At 40.6% G+C, this 15,476-nt stretch overlaps 1 protein-coding gene across 2 annotated transcripts in view; it reads left to right on the top strand.

Annotated features, from left to right (window-relative positions):
* The first annotated feature begins 12,072 nt into the window (after positions 1-12,072).
* Positions 12,073-15,476, top strand: part of LOC147895862 (uncharacterized) — a 121,341-nt gene continuing 117,937 nt past the window's right edge. For both annotated transcript variants that reach the window (XM_087383000.1, XM_087382999.1), the window contains exons 1-2: positions 12,073-12,098; positions 12,346-12,438. In XM_087383000.1, the coding sequence (XP_087239126.1) occupies positions 12,078-12,098; positions 12,346-12,438 (114 nt within the window). In that variant the 5' untranslated portion in view covers positions 12,073-12,077. The remainder of the gene's footprint in view (positions 12,099-12,345; positions 12,439-15,476) is intronic.

The following is a 15,476-nucleotide window of genomic DNA, read 5'->3' as shown; positions in this document are numbered from 1 at the left end:
AAGCCTTATGTTGTGAATGCTCGAGATGTGGAGTCAGCAACTATTTTTACCAATAATAGGAATCTTGATATATCTTATGTGATGGAAATATTCAGGGCTTTGGTGGATGGCAAGAAACCTGTGGTCTCTAATGTAGTCTTACATCCAATCATGTTCTATCCAAATATAGGTAGCCATGACAATGGAATTATGTTTGAAGACCTACCCATTTTGAGGAGACTTTCAACAAATCCTTCACACAAATCCTTCGAAAAATTCTACATGAACAGGGTGAGGAAGCCAATTCCGAGAAATTTTTGAAAGAGGCAAAGAGAAATTTCTTGCTACATTGTAAATTTGAGCCGATTAATGGTCAGCATTATGCATATTCCTGTAATGAACTTGCTAGACAAGCAAGGGACTCTAGAAGGCTCACTGCAGAGCAAATATCAAAGGTTCTTTCCTTCAAATTTTATATGGCCACAGTATGTATTTTTAAGAATCCAACAAAATATTTGATTGAGTCCGAAAGACTAAATCATGATATTTTTACAAAAATGTAAGATAACCTCGAGATCGAAAATCCTAATGAAAACGAGGTGTCTATGGATGACACTTGGTTCTCCAGCAACATATTTGAAAAGAACTGCCACAAAAGTGGATGCAAACACATTCATCAATTTTTATACATGTTTAAGTGCAGTTGTACCAAGGGGAAAGAATGGGAAGAATCTCTCACAAGCTTCAAGGTAGCGAGAGATAGATATGCAGACTACAAAAGTATAATTTTTTATCTTGCTGAGTTGTTTGAGCAAGTTGTGGTAGTTTGCCATGCATATGAGAAGGGTGAGGTTACTTATGAATGTCCTTTGTTACTATCACAAAAATCAAAGGTTGAGAAAAAAGAGGTGACATCAAGAATGTGGAGGCCCGTAAAGTATTTGCTGAATAGCTATATAATAATGGCAATAGAGAAACTCCTCAAGAAAGAATGATTTTTTGGTAGCAAGAAGGACAAAGATCATTGCATGGAGGAGTGCATCAACATATAGGTGAAACGTGATGCAGTGGATAGTGCGATTAGATATTTGCTCACAAAAAAAAGATATCCCTATTGGTCAATGCAATATTGACCCTAATATTATGAAGCATATAGCCGCTTTATCCACAGCTACGGAAAAGGCATGGGCACATAAGTGGATGAAGAATTAAGAAGATGGGGCCAAAGTAGTTACCTCATTCATGAGAGCCGAGATCCCACCATAGGTGATTACATATGTTGAGAAGCTTGTGAATGAGCATAAACTAAGAATAACAAGTGCAGTCAACCATGGCTTTCAATTCATCACTTCAAAATTTGGAAAGCTTGTAGCGTATAGGGGCATTTTAGATCAGGACTTTTTACTTGATGAAAGAAGTTGGGATAAGCCCCAAGTATTCTTTATTGATGAGGTTTGTTCCAATGTATACCACCGTTAGTAGAGCTAGAATTTGCAATATTGTCATTTTTGTCAATAAAGAAAACAAGGAAGAGATACATAACACTTTGGAGAAAGTTTATGCCAGTGATTTCAAGATCTACAATGGTGTGTATGCATCCAAGACAAGCAAGAGAGAATGTGGATTAAAAATCCAATGCCTCGAATCATTCCTCTTATATGCATGCGGGGTCCAAATCCTGGACCAGTCCCTACAACATAACATAAGGGGGACTTCCAAGAGTTTGCGTCTCATGCTACAGGAGAAAGAAATCCACAGGTCATCTCATCATCAAGTGCACTCCAAAATCTACAAATGTCTTGCAAAAAGTGGAATTCTTTTGATTACTATGCTGGAATACTTGCAACCGCCTAATTGGGAGGTCACCTTATTACGGATGGGATATCTTTTTGAAGATCTTCTCAGAAAAGGATATTCCGCTAATATTATTGAAAGAAAGGCTTGCGTGGCACACTTCCACCTACAAGCTAATCTAATTGTTGGCTACGAGAAAGAGGTGAAACATAAGAGGATTGGAGATGATGACATGGAAGACCTTGATGGCTCCCAAGATAAAGACAAAGGTGATGCACAGATGATTGCATACAATGACATGGATGATCTTCATGGCTCACAAGATTATGCAAAGAAATCACGGACATATATCCTGGTATGACCCTTTACTTTTCTTTTACAAGCATTACATTTAACCATAACCTATCAATCTCACAAGCTTTTGTATTTTTCATAGACAGTACAGGGGAAGGAAGAAGAAATGAGTTCATGTGGATCTGAAGCCAAGAAGGCCACAATATTTCCTTCAAGTTTAATCAATATTATGATTGCTGGACAAACTAAAAGTGAAATATTTATGACATTAAAAGGATCACCAAAAGACTTTCCTAACATAGAGAGTCAACTACATCAATTATATGGGAACTCAGAGCATAGGATGAGGGTGCGGCTCATGCTGAAGAATTCTGAAGATCTTTCTAAGCTACAATAAATAGGAAGCAACTTTGATGTTCAAGTTGTGATTGGACAGCAACCTCAATATGTATCATTTGGTGCAAAAGAGTTTAAATCCTAACATATCGAGGGAGAGAGATTAATGATAAAGTTATAATGGCTGCCCTCAAGTTTGATACAAACTTTATCTTGGCTTAGTATTTATACATTGATTAAATCTAATGAGCTAATATTTGGTTATTTTTTGATGCAATAAAATGATATCTTAGTTTCCTCCAAATTTTGGAAAGTGTGTATGTCGTAGATTCCCTGCTTTCTACATGGCTCAATAATGATAAAAAGTCAATAAAAGATATCTGCACCTAGCTGCAATCTCTCAATATCGACAACGTACGAGTTATCATTTTTCCATATTATGAGGCGTAAGTGACACTGCAACCTCATATTTACTTTTGTGAGAGGTAAGATGAAGTCAAATAATAAAAATTTTTAATTGGCCATCCAAGAAACATTGGAGTTTGGTAGCTTTGGACCTACAAGCCAAGAAATGTTATTTTGCCAATTCAATGGCAAGATATCATGGCAATGTGTTAGTGTAAGTATACTCTTAATGAATTGTAACTTTTGTGGTATGCTTACTCTTAATGCATTGTAATTTTCATGGTATGTATCTTTTGCAATGCACTTATTCATTCCCTTGTATGTTATGATGGATAGGTCTACATCAAAGTTAATAAGTGCAATTGAACAAGTCACAAACTATGATGGTGACTTGCAAGAAGCAATGGACTTACAACTATGCAAGGTTGTATAGAAAAATTATCCATACAACTGTGGGTAGAGAGTGTGCTACAACTACAAGTTGCTCCTTGATGAAATATTTGATGTGAAGTGCTCACAATCCTCATTGTCTACTATTAAAGAAATAGCATGGCGACGCTCGAGGGCCATGGGAGAAAGGGAACAAGAGGGGAGAAGCATTAACAAGGGTGGGGAAAAGGGATTAAGAGGGGTGGGAATGAAGAGGGAGACTATGGCACAAGGGGGAAGGGAGAGGGAGAATAGGAGTGTGTACATGATGGAGGTGGAATGTAGGAGGGGAAGAGCGTCATGCTTTATTTGAAAGGAAGGATGGGGGAAATCAAAGTACTAGCATGGTGGCTTTACAAGAATGAGCCTGTCACATCAAGGAATAGCCCCCTCCTTTTATAGCTAAGAGAGGGGGTCTCTCCCAATAAATGCATCCTCCCACATGCATGTGTGTGTGGAGGAACCTCCCATGCGAGCTAGGTGGGTACGCACTCTCAATTGTGTGCGACAACCCTTTGCCTCATTTTTCCACATAAATCAAACCCCATATCCCAAGTCTAAGATACTCCCTTGGTCTCTTCTCAATTTTATAATACATTCAAACATCTAGGAGGACAAGTGGAGGGTTGATACAAGGAATCTTGCCACCTCATCCTACTTTCCCCATTATTTAACTTGCATTCTTAGACTATCTACACCCCTCCCACATGGGCCTATCCTACATGGAGGGAATAATCCAATATAATATCCATCTCCACTTATTTTATATTACTTCTCCCATGGTCCTTTGGCCATGTCTCACTAAATGCAGGCATGGGACCGCCTAGATGGAGGCGTGGCACATGGCCTAACCCCCCTCGTGGCACCTTGGTAATATGAATGTATTAGAGGGGTATTGGAGCCCCTTGATGCGTAGTTGACACGTGGAAGATTAAGGGAGAAATCCCATATACAAATGTGTAATAAATGGGGCCTTGGATATAAGGCCCAAATATGAAGACCTTCCTCTAATCCCTCCTATGACTTTTTGGGAGAAGAGGAGGTTGGCATGGCTAGGAGGCGAGGGTGTGGGACCCCCTGTACTTTTTGCCCCCTGGTGACATGTGGCATCGGGCCACGTTTTCCAAGACTTTTAGAAAGCTGCTTTGTTGAAGATTTTTCTTGCATTGGTACTGAGCAGCTCTCGTGAGGTGCAATGGCACAGGGAGAAAGCCCATGTGGGTGGTGCAGAACAAGTTCTCTTATGCAAGAGTTCTACAAGGAGGATCCAAAATCTTTTTTAAAGCACCCACATGTTTCAATGAGCTTTGAGGATCCTTTTTGATTGCTACATGAGAGTCTTCTCTCCTGGCCTAAGAATTTTCTCTAAACTCGACTTTTGACCTGTTGATGCACGTTGGCATCTTTCTTCAAGCTCGTAGAGAAATTTTTAGACTACATAATCTTTTTTAAGCTATGCAGATGGTCACTGTCCTCCAAATGTAAAGTGAATCCCAAGAAGGAGACACACTATTTAGGAATATTTCTATCCCTCTAAATGGGCATGTTAACACTTGGCAATCATCACCAGGACATGTGTAACAAGTACTTTAGACTGAACTCCTAGATTTGCCATCATCTTATTGCCAGAGCCACCATGTGTACTATCAAAAAGCGAGGGTTTAGGTTGTACCTTATCCTCTCCATCACTTGCAGAGGACATCACTTCTCATTCTCACATTTCAATTTTCAAAAGGCAACCTATGGTAAATCCCCTCATGGACATCAGGGGATTTTTGCTCTTATAAAAATTGTGATTGTAAGACCTGTCTAGTTTCTCTTATTTGCATTTTTGCTCAAATGATCTTACTCATATTTTGTTCAAATCATCACAATGAGATTAGGGTTCTCTACAATCGATTTTGAAACTCCCTTATCACATTATGATGGTTCTAAGACTTGTCATATTTTCTTATTTGCTTTGTCAGATCATCATGATGCAATTAGAGTCCCTCTGTTAATTCTAGAACTCCCTTATCACATTGTTAGACTCTAAGACCTATTTTGTTTTTTTAATTTTCTTTTTTGTTCAATCATCATAATGTAATTAGGCCCCTCGATCGATCCTAAAACTCCCTTATTGCAATGTGATGGTTCTGATACTTTTCTTATTTGCATTTTCTTTTAGATCATCACAACACGATTAGGGTCCCTCCATCAATTATGAAATTCCATTATTTGTGATGATTCTTTAAAATTTTGGTTCTAAGACCCGTCTAGTTTCTCTTGTTCACGTTATCATTTTATCATCTTATTTGTATTTTCTTTTAGATCATCACAACACAATCAGGGGCCCTCTGTCATCACATGTGCCCACTTGTTGATGTGATATTTGTTGTTGCAGTGTCTCCAATGTCCCTATGATTTGCAAAGATGCATATGCAATGCACGGAGCGAGTACCCTTGCCCTACAGCCCCATAGATCACACCTGTCTACATCCCCTAGACCAACCACTCAAAATATCGTACTAACCTCTTGGACTAGCTTTCATGTGCCCATCTTACCCATTGGGCAATTACTCTTTGTTGTGTCTTGGTGAACCAAGAAAGCTTGGGTTATTTGTCTGCATTTGAGACATATTAAACTAAAAATGTTGGCTTATTGTAACATCATATCAAGTTTTGGAATCAAAATAGTTTTATGTATAAGTATATTTGTTGAATGCTTGAAATGTATGCATATATTTTTTTTGTTTCTAATGAACCCTGCTTGTAAAACAATTTGGGTACAATACTAGATGCATCTTATCTCTACAATTGGTGTATCTATCTCACATACCTATTGCCCTATGAAAATCTTCCTAAGCCTACATCCATGTTTGAGTTTATATTCTTTGAACCTTTCAATAATTCAATTTCAAAAGGCATGATGTGGTGAATTGCCTCATGGACCTCAGAAGATAGGTTAAAACAAAATCTCTCTCCTTCAATTGTCCCCATGGAGAATTTGAGGGCTCAAACAAGGTGCGAGTATAAGAATATCATGGGATGGGGTCCTCAGCAATGGTAGTGGTATCATCCTACCTTTTGTATTACCATCCAAATGCCACAACTGACCCTTCCTTGTCTGCATTATGCTAACCATCCCTTAGTACACGTTTTCGTTTCTCCTTATCACTTGCACATTTTGACAATGTCAAAATCCATACCTTCACTATTGCATTACCTTGCCGTTGATAGCAAAATTATTCCCTTCTATACAAAGGGCATCAATTACAACATCATGTCCACCTTCATAGATTGGGTCCAAATTGATGTCAGACTTGTCATGGTAGATATATTCGAAAGAAATATGACTCACATGTGCCCACTTATTGGCATGATATTTGTTGCTACAGTGTCTCCAATGTTCCTACATACATGCATGGCAACAATAACATGACAATCAATTGAGTAGCATCATCCTTTGAAAAGTTGCACATGAAATACATCGACCAAGAGCTATAAACCTATTGGCAGGGCCATTGATTAGACCTATCCACATCCCCTAGTCCAACCTCCCAAAATATCCTATTCATGTCTCAATGTGCTAATGGGTAGCTTGCATCTGCCCTATAACTCAACCTAGACCTTAGGAGTTTTACCACATTGTCACACTAGCACATTTCATTTTTTTCCCATCCATTTTAAGTTGCTCATGTGTCACAACACCTCTACACCACTGCACCTGCATCGTCATACCCCCCTTGCCAAAGAAATATCAAGTCATTTGTAGGTCTATAAGACCATAGTATCGAGAAACAAAGTAGAAGAGCCTCGTGGCCTTGAAGTGAAATGCAACACCATTTAACCAAACCCAATTCCTTTTGAGGTTTACACATTGATCCCTTAACCACAGTGATGGTGCAACATAAAGCAATGTTGTTCACAAACTGTATCATGGTCCTTGTCGTTAGAGACATAGAAGTGGGTCGCTTTATGAGTCTTGATCTGCATCTTGATCTATGTTCTCTCTCTTGATCTCAATGTGTCAATATGATATTAGGACAAGTGGTGACTTGATAGAATGCTAATGCATTGAATATAGCCCATTTTGCTCCTTAAAATTATAGCCATAACAACAAGATGTTCCGCCCACATTTCTAAGACACTAGGAACTTCAACCTCCTTGTATATCATATATTTTTTAAATTTCTTCTTCCCCTAATCATTCAAACGTGGATCTTGATTCTACTAGGTTTCTATGGTTTATTGCCATAGATAGGTAGTAGATTTTTTGTGTGCCACATGTCATGCAATCCTCTTTATGGCACTTCAAATCATGGAAAATTCATCGACTAGTTTGGGACATAGAATGGATCCCATAAAATGGGTGACACTACTATATGTGTGCTTATGGTATTGATCTTACTCAAACAAATAGCATAGTCACATGTGCAAGACTTCCCATGAAATCCATAATGCTTAGAGCAAATACGATTTATTGCATCTTTACATAACGTACAACATGTAACTCTATCTAATGTCATCTTGATGACATCATAGAGGTAAGGGGTGTGTGAGAGAGAACATAAGGCAGCCAGCCTTTAAAATGGAACATGTACTTGTTTTTCATATCAAGCAATCCACCCCGTGCTTTGTGCCTCTGCATCTCCATCTACATGTTGGCTCTCTCACCCTTTCCTCCACCATGAGATCCAACAGTCATCACGAAGTTTATCAAAGCTCGTTTTATGGTACAAAGGACCCTCTCTTTAAAAATACTTGAGTGTTTATAGAGTAATTAAAAAATTCAACCCTTTTGCATGTAGTTGAGAGCATAACGCTTTCAGTAAGCAATGGATGATAGTAATTATTAAATAAACATGTTATAACTATGCTACTACATGTGTTGTGTGGCCATTCAAAAAACCCATCTTTGTTGTATTGCAATAGAATATTGCAATAGAATTTTAAACTAAGAAGTGGTTATGTTTTTGTTTTGCATTAAGTGTTGGCAAATGAGATGGGGTAGGATTTTTTCTTTCCTCTTTCCCTTTTCCTTTCCCTTTCCCTCTTTCTAAAATTCAGCCATTGCCTTCCCTTTTGAATGGTATTGTTGATTTACCTTTGCTGATAGAACCAATGGTGGCCATTTAAATCCTTTTCTCAAGTGTAGAACCACCAAACATTCTTGTTTTTGCTCATTGACTTTATTTCCATTTGTAGGTATGATGCTATAGTCCCCTCCGTACTCAAACTTATTTTGCAAATCAAGAAGCTTTTTGTGTATCTAATTGCTCTTATTGATTTAGGTCCTTTTATTTGTCTTTTTGCATCTTTTCAATGTAATAGCTATGTCTAGTAGTCATTGCTCCTCTAGATTATAGTCAAGCTAGAGATACGTGTATTCACAAATCTCATAGATGAGTGTCGACCAATGGGAAATCTAGTCCCTAGCAGGAGCCTAAAGGAGCAGTTAGAGGCACTCAAATGTGCCATGGATAGGTCTCACTAGCAAATTTCCATGCATCCCTCTCCTTCGAGTCCATACAATAGGCCACATCCTAGTGGTGGGGAGATGCCTTGTAGTGAGGCATCATCGCTTAGAGGCATCATCACTTAGGGGCCATCATCATCATAGGAGATGATGTTATAGTGGGAGTCAAGACAAGTTAGAGAATGTACATTAGAGCCAAGACCCCCATCTTAAGACACAATCGACCACTAGTGAACACACCATTGATCAAATGGGTACACCCACCGCCACACCATCTAGTACCCCTCTTACTGCTTGAGCCACTGCCATGCCAATGAGTACCCGTTGTACTACAAGAGCCATGCCATCTGCTACATGAGCCACTACAATGCCATCTCCCACCCCATCTACCACCCTAGGCATATCCATGCGCTTCTAGCAACCCTTAGACATAGAGTTGCCATATGATGTGGATGAATCACAAGAAATCATTGAGGATGTTAAAGATTTTAAAGCCATATCTCACATGAGCCAGCTCATGAGGCACTAGAGAGGAAAAATTACATCTTACACCAACTCCATAGGGAGTTCCATGTACCTTCTGGTAGCAAGTTCAATACTTAATACATTTTATGATGTTGTGTTCCTTTCCCAGTTTGTACAATTGACCTACAATCAATTTGAAGGGGGTGGCTTGAATGATCATCTTTTGTTTCTCTATTGGAGTCAAACCTGGAGGGAAGCCACCCATGGACAAGAATTGTAGTATGCTGGCATACCATGGGGAAAAGTGCTCAGTCCATTGCAAACAAGCAGTCATCATGTAGTGATCACACTCCAAAAAGGCATGCATTAGGTAATTCATCTTTAATACCACTGGCTGGTTCCGCATAACTTAGCTTGGGCAAGTGGTCCGCAGGTTGATGCATTCGGCCAACCCTCACCACAATGTCAAATTCAAATTCTTTTAAAAATAATAATCCATATGTTTAAACAACCCCAAGAGTAGATTTATTCAATAAGTATTTAAGAGCTTGATGATTGGTGATGATAATAAACTTGTTTCCCAAGAGGTAGTGACATTGAGTGACAAATCACATGGACCTTGTTGAGTAACTCAAGAAGTTTGGCTTTTTCTGCAAGATTCAGAACCACCATACCCACCCAATAGGCTGAAGCGAGTGAAGGGCCTTCCAATAGAGCAATACTAAATGTGGATGCCATGGAGACATGCGGTGGAGACGTTGAGACGTTGATGAGACAACACTCCTGTAGTGGATCACACTGGTGAAGTCACTACTGATGTAGCCATAGAGGAAATAGATGGTACTACATGTGCTACAGGCACTACTGTTGTGAAAGTAGATGGTGAGGACATAGGAAATGTGGGGATCCATGAGGGTGCAAGGGCAGTTGGGAAAGAGAAAGATGGAGTCAAAGCCATGTATGATGGATAAGCAGTAGGAAAGAACAGAGATAATGGGAATGGCAACGTAGATGGTAGGGACGTGATCAGAGCAAAATGAGAACCCATGGGTGTCATGGATGTAGAAATTAGATTCAATGGGCTGAGGTGATGCATAACAAATGAAATAGTAGCTTGACCGCTAGATGTCAAGTCTGGTGCTGAAGTAGTCACTACTCCCATCGAAGTGGTTGTTGATGAAGACATTGTTGCAAGAGGAGAACAGAAGCTGTCTTGAACTCAGTGAGCTCCTAAGGATCCTTCATCCTTTGCACTTTCCTCTTTCACCCACTCTCTCCTTTGTCTTTCTTCTTCTTTGGGATCTCGTTGGTCCATATCAATGAGAGTTTCGATGAAGTTACTTGCTTTGGTTACTGCTCCAATGGGTTCACTTTGTGCTCACCTGAGGACTTTGTGAACTTTCGTTTAACATAATGCTTTTTGTATAAGTTTAGTTGGCACCTCCTAGTACTCTCACTAGCTACTTCAAGGATGTCAAAACTACTTGGCATAAGAACTCTCTCCTCTAGGACCCTAGAACATCACTGCTCTCTTGCTACTCAACACCAGCAACGTCCCACTGTAATCCACCATAAACTGTCTGAAGGGGGGGGGGGGGTCCCTATCCCTTTTAGAGGTGTTACCCAAGGCCAAAGGCCACCAGTGTGAGAAGCATGAGTGTGATAAGCTCTAATGCAGTGGATTGCATTGTCTAAGTGTTTTGCTGGTGTCGTAGACTACAATATAGTGTATCACTGCACTGTGCACGGATGTGCTAGCGTTGTAGGTTGTAATGGAGTAAATCGTGCCGTATGAGCGCACTATGCAAGGTAATGGTCATGTCAAAAAGAGAAGCCTAGAGAATGAACACAAGGAGAAACAATCATCATGTACGCTAGAGTCATGAACAACCCCATATGCTAGAGAAACAGAATGGACGAGTGAGTGACCAAGTCGGCCAAAGTACATAAGTCACTAAAATGGACAACTGATGTCACAAGTCACAAGAGGTGGCCATATCTGCCAAAGTACATAGGTCTATCCCCATAGTGGACACAAAGCTACAACGGCCGAGCTCGTCGTGCAAGCCTCTATCTTCTCCACACACTCTCCTCTTGAGCGAGCTCGTAGCTCCAGCGTCTATCTCTCCTCACACTCCTCTCTCACTCTAGAATGCCGAATGCGAATGAATCCGCCCGATCCTCCCCCCTTCCTTCATCCACATCCATGGTGCCTTGGAGGGTCCCTCCCCTCGTTAAGAATCTCCTCCCTTTCTCCTAATTGGTGGTCCTTCTATCTCCCTTAGCCGTTGCGCCATTGGCTATCTTAATGGCTTGGGCAACTTCATGACTCTCCAGCCTCTTCTAGTCAATGCAGTGTAAATACTCCATGTGCATTTGTTTCATAATGGCCTTGTCACATGGTTAACATGTGTCAACTCATGGTCGATACATGGTCAACATATGGTTAACGCCTGACGACATATGGTTGACATGTGGTCAAAACATGACGACATAGTGATTGCTAGAAGGGGTCTCTATTTGTAACATGAAATAATTTAATCAAACTAACATTAACATCCTCTGACAACCATCCTTTTAGTCCTGCCCTCTCTCCCTCCATGGAGTCTTTCTCTCTCCTCTAAGTTTCGCCAAGTCTCCCTCATTTGAGGCACACCGAGCCTCTTGTTTAATTATCAATGTTCAATGTAAGGGCGGTAAGGCTATTCTAAAGTATGATGATGATGAAACGATGGGAATATATAAGAAGCATGGCCTCTCAATTCAATCAGACCATAGGAATACATGATGATGATGGGAATATATGTAAGGCTATTGTAAAGTATGATGAACGATGATGATGATCGTGATGAATGACGATGGGAATATATAACAAGCATGGCTTCTCAATTTCAATGAGACCATTGCAATTGTTGAGATGGCCGTTGAAGACGAGCAGGTTTGATATTCTCATCAACCCCACAACCTCGACACAAATTTGCTGATTGCCAGCTTCATCCTTCATCCTACCACATCGATTTTGCTCAGCGATCACCTCCATTTCTCCCTCAAATTTTCCTGCATAGCACGCGTTTTCTCCGAAGAATTGATTACAGAAATTTTTAGAGCGTCTCCTGGTTTTCGGAATTTGTAGCTGCTGGAACGGTAAAGAGCAAACATGATCTGTGGAATCCGTTTGTTTTCAGGGACAAGTTGAAACAGACTACGCTTCAGACATTTCATTCTTCAAATTTAAGTACAAATTGCAGAATCTAGTCACTGCCGTGAAATTTCTACGGGTAATTGCAACACAGCTGTGAGCTCTTGTCTGCTTCTTAAACGTAGCGTGCACATCGCACGCCTTCCTTTTCGAAAACGATGAATTTCTTCGTTTAAAACTTGTCCAAACATCACTGCTGCTGAAGTATAGGCGCTACATCAATCAAATGCATACGAAAGGCTGAGTGTAAGTTTAGGCGTATGCGAAAGTTCGTACTTAAACATCGGAAGCATAACATAAATTTTAGCGCACATGAAGAGCAGCTGTTACGTTCCATTTGAAGATGCTCTGCCTTTTCCGCTCCTGTCGAAAATTAAAGTCACCTCATCCTTTACTTAGTACCATGCATATCCTGGTCCTTTTTAAGTTCACTATTCAAAGTTCATTCCGTTGATAAAATACAAGAGAAGACAGTTTCGAATACATCATTCTACACAACCTATCGGAAAGCCAAAAACCTTCTTGTAATGTGTACCGCTCTACCAATGAATGAAACATTAGATGTGCAATTGTAAGGATTTTAACTGTGCTCTAAGATGAGCCCTGTAGGCTTTGGACAAGTTGCAGGCAGCAGGACCTTTTTCTAGCTAAATACGTCCGGTGACAGTGTCGTTTAAAGACGCTTATCCACAGGCTGGCCAGATCCCTGACAAATGCTTTTCTGTTCAAGCGCGTCGACGCAAGTTGTTCCTTGAGTTGATCTATTCACGTCTTCTTCTAATGTACAACGTAAAATTATCTATTTATTTATTTGTGGACCTGTCTCTGTGATTTTTTTTTTGCCTCCGTATCTCAAGGTTTTCACTTATCCAATAGAAAAAGAAGAATCGCATTTAATAAGGAGCAAAATCCAAGTATCTGATTTGATCGCAAAGGCTGCGATCCAATCTGAATACACGTTTCGATCAAAATTGGCTCGGAGCTATCCTTGCAATTTGGCCCACTATAAAGCACATTCTCTGAACTGTGAATGCTGAGGCAGAGCCTATGTAAGCCCATGAATAGAAGGGGAACAGAAGGCTTTACTTTTGCCAATGCGTCGTATAACTCCTACGTGGTCGCAAATGTTTGAAAGCATTTAATTTTCTGATCTGTAGGATTCGGGCATTTTCATGTTTTATAATTATTACGTAAAAGATGTGAGCTTTTGCTCGAACATGAAAACATTAATATATTATTTTACAATCATTTAGAAATTGGCCGCTGTCATTTGAGTTTAGAAAGGGGCATGGAAAAGGAGAAAGACGGTTGCAAAAAGGACCAGAAGAGGTAGGAAGTTCCTTCTATGGAAAGGAGAGCTGAGAGGGGTATTGGATTTTACAATAATTAAAGTTCGGAGTATTAGTTCAAAAACTGTATGAAGGAAAGGTTTGGAAGACCTGTACATAAAAACTGAGACCTGCACTGGCCGTTGGGTTGTACCATAAATTGTGTCTCATAACGTCTGTACAAAAGGAGAGCAACTGCACTAGTAAAGCAAGAAGCTGAGATCCTATTGCGCTGGTCATCCACTCCTTCCCGTTCTCTTGGTGGTCTCATGCACCAAGCAGAGCTCACCCCTATCATGTAGCTGAGTGAGCAGCCACACATTTCCCGTTCTGAAGTCTTGGCAATGCAAACGCTGAGATGAGTAGCATGTGCCTAAGAGAACTGGTACCCTCACATGCTGCGCCACTTCTAAAGCAACATTTACACCCCTCTCCTCCTTTTGAAGGTTTTTCAATGTACAGGTCGACCTCTCTTCTCAACCTGTTTTCATTCGATGTTGAAGACTCTACCTTACATGGGGAGGCTCTAGAGATAGGTCTTCCCCATGAAAGGTTGTAGCAAACCATGAAGGCGGTTACTATGCTACTCAATGCCTGATCCAAGGTGAGTAATAATAACACTAAATCCTCATGCTCTGATGGAAAAGTGGAAAGCCTGCCTTGAAGTCCTAGGAAAGCAATACATCTTTCTTGAGCTTCTCTAGGATTCCCTCCAGATCCTTTGAAGAAGTGAATGAGGTACGGTCATGTCACATATCCTCAGTCAAAAGATGCTAGATGAGCTTAATCCTTTGAAGAAGGGAATGAGGGTACATCCACAGTCAAAGTTGCTGGATGAGCTTTGCCTCTTCCAAGTCCTAAAAAAGAGAAGCCGATCCATAGAGTTCACCCCTTAGTCAATGCTTGGCCTGAAATTCCAATACTGTGTGTATGTGAAATCGGTACCACAACAACGAGCAAAAGATGCTGGAGGAGCTTTGCCTCTTCTGAATCCTCAGAAGGAAAAGCTGATCCAAGAGTTCACCCCTTAGTCAATGTTTTGCCTGAAATTTCAGTATTGCGTATGTTTGAAATCTAGCAGTACTTGAAGGCTTTTTGGGCCTCTTCTTTTTTGGGCATTCCTTGGTGAAATGCTCAACGGTCCTGCTGATTCTACACTGATCCTGTCTGCCCGCGATCTCCACTCTCTATCGAAAGAAGGGACCATCCGGATGCTAAAGCATGATATCATCATCTGATAAATTAGGGTCCAGTGTAAGGACCCTAACCCTAGGAATCCCGTCAGACTTGATCGCCTCTGCAATTGTTGAGGGCAAACCAGGGAAGGGGGGGGGGATCTCAGTGACAATACCAAAGTACTCCCCAATCACCGAGAGTAAGCGATGGTAAACCTATGGGAGACCGGGAAAACGGACAAAAAAAGAAAACCCTGCTTGGCCTCCTCCATAGGTTCAAAGCCTAGCATGAAAGGGTAAAAAAAATTCTTTCTATGTCCCAAGTGCAGAAACCCAGCTTTGAGCACAACACTTGCAGCCTCCGGTGAATCAAAAACAACTTGGAAGAAACCTCGCCCTAATAAACGAACATCTTTGAGTCTAGGGGTGAGGTCTGAAGGTAGTGCTGCAAGCATCCAGTCTCTGGCTTGTGATCTGGAAAGGTGAGACCCATAGCTGCGTGCGATCAACGTGGTAGAACTTTCGTGCTCTACATCTTTCTTAGGCTGCTGCAACTCGTCTTTTAAAATTGTAATTGCTTTCGTGGCCGGTGGAAGTGGAGTAGGATTGTGCTG

This window comes from Dipteris shenzhenensis, chromosome 12, assembly GCF_047967505.1.
Source record: "Dipteris shenzhenensis isolate YYH24624 ecotype China chromosome 12, Dip_SZ_1.0, whole genome shotgun sequence".
Lineage (NCBI taxonomy): Eukaryota > Viridiplantae > Streptophyta > Polypodiopsida > Gleicheniales > Dipteridaceae > Dipteris > Dipteris shenzhenensis.
Note: the sequence above shows the minus strand (reverse complement) of the source record. Positions and strands in the feature narration are given on the sequence as shown.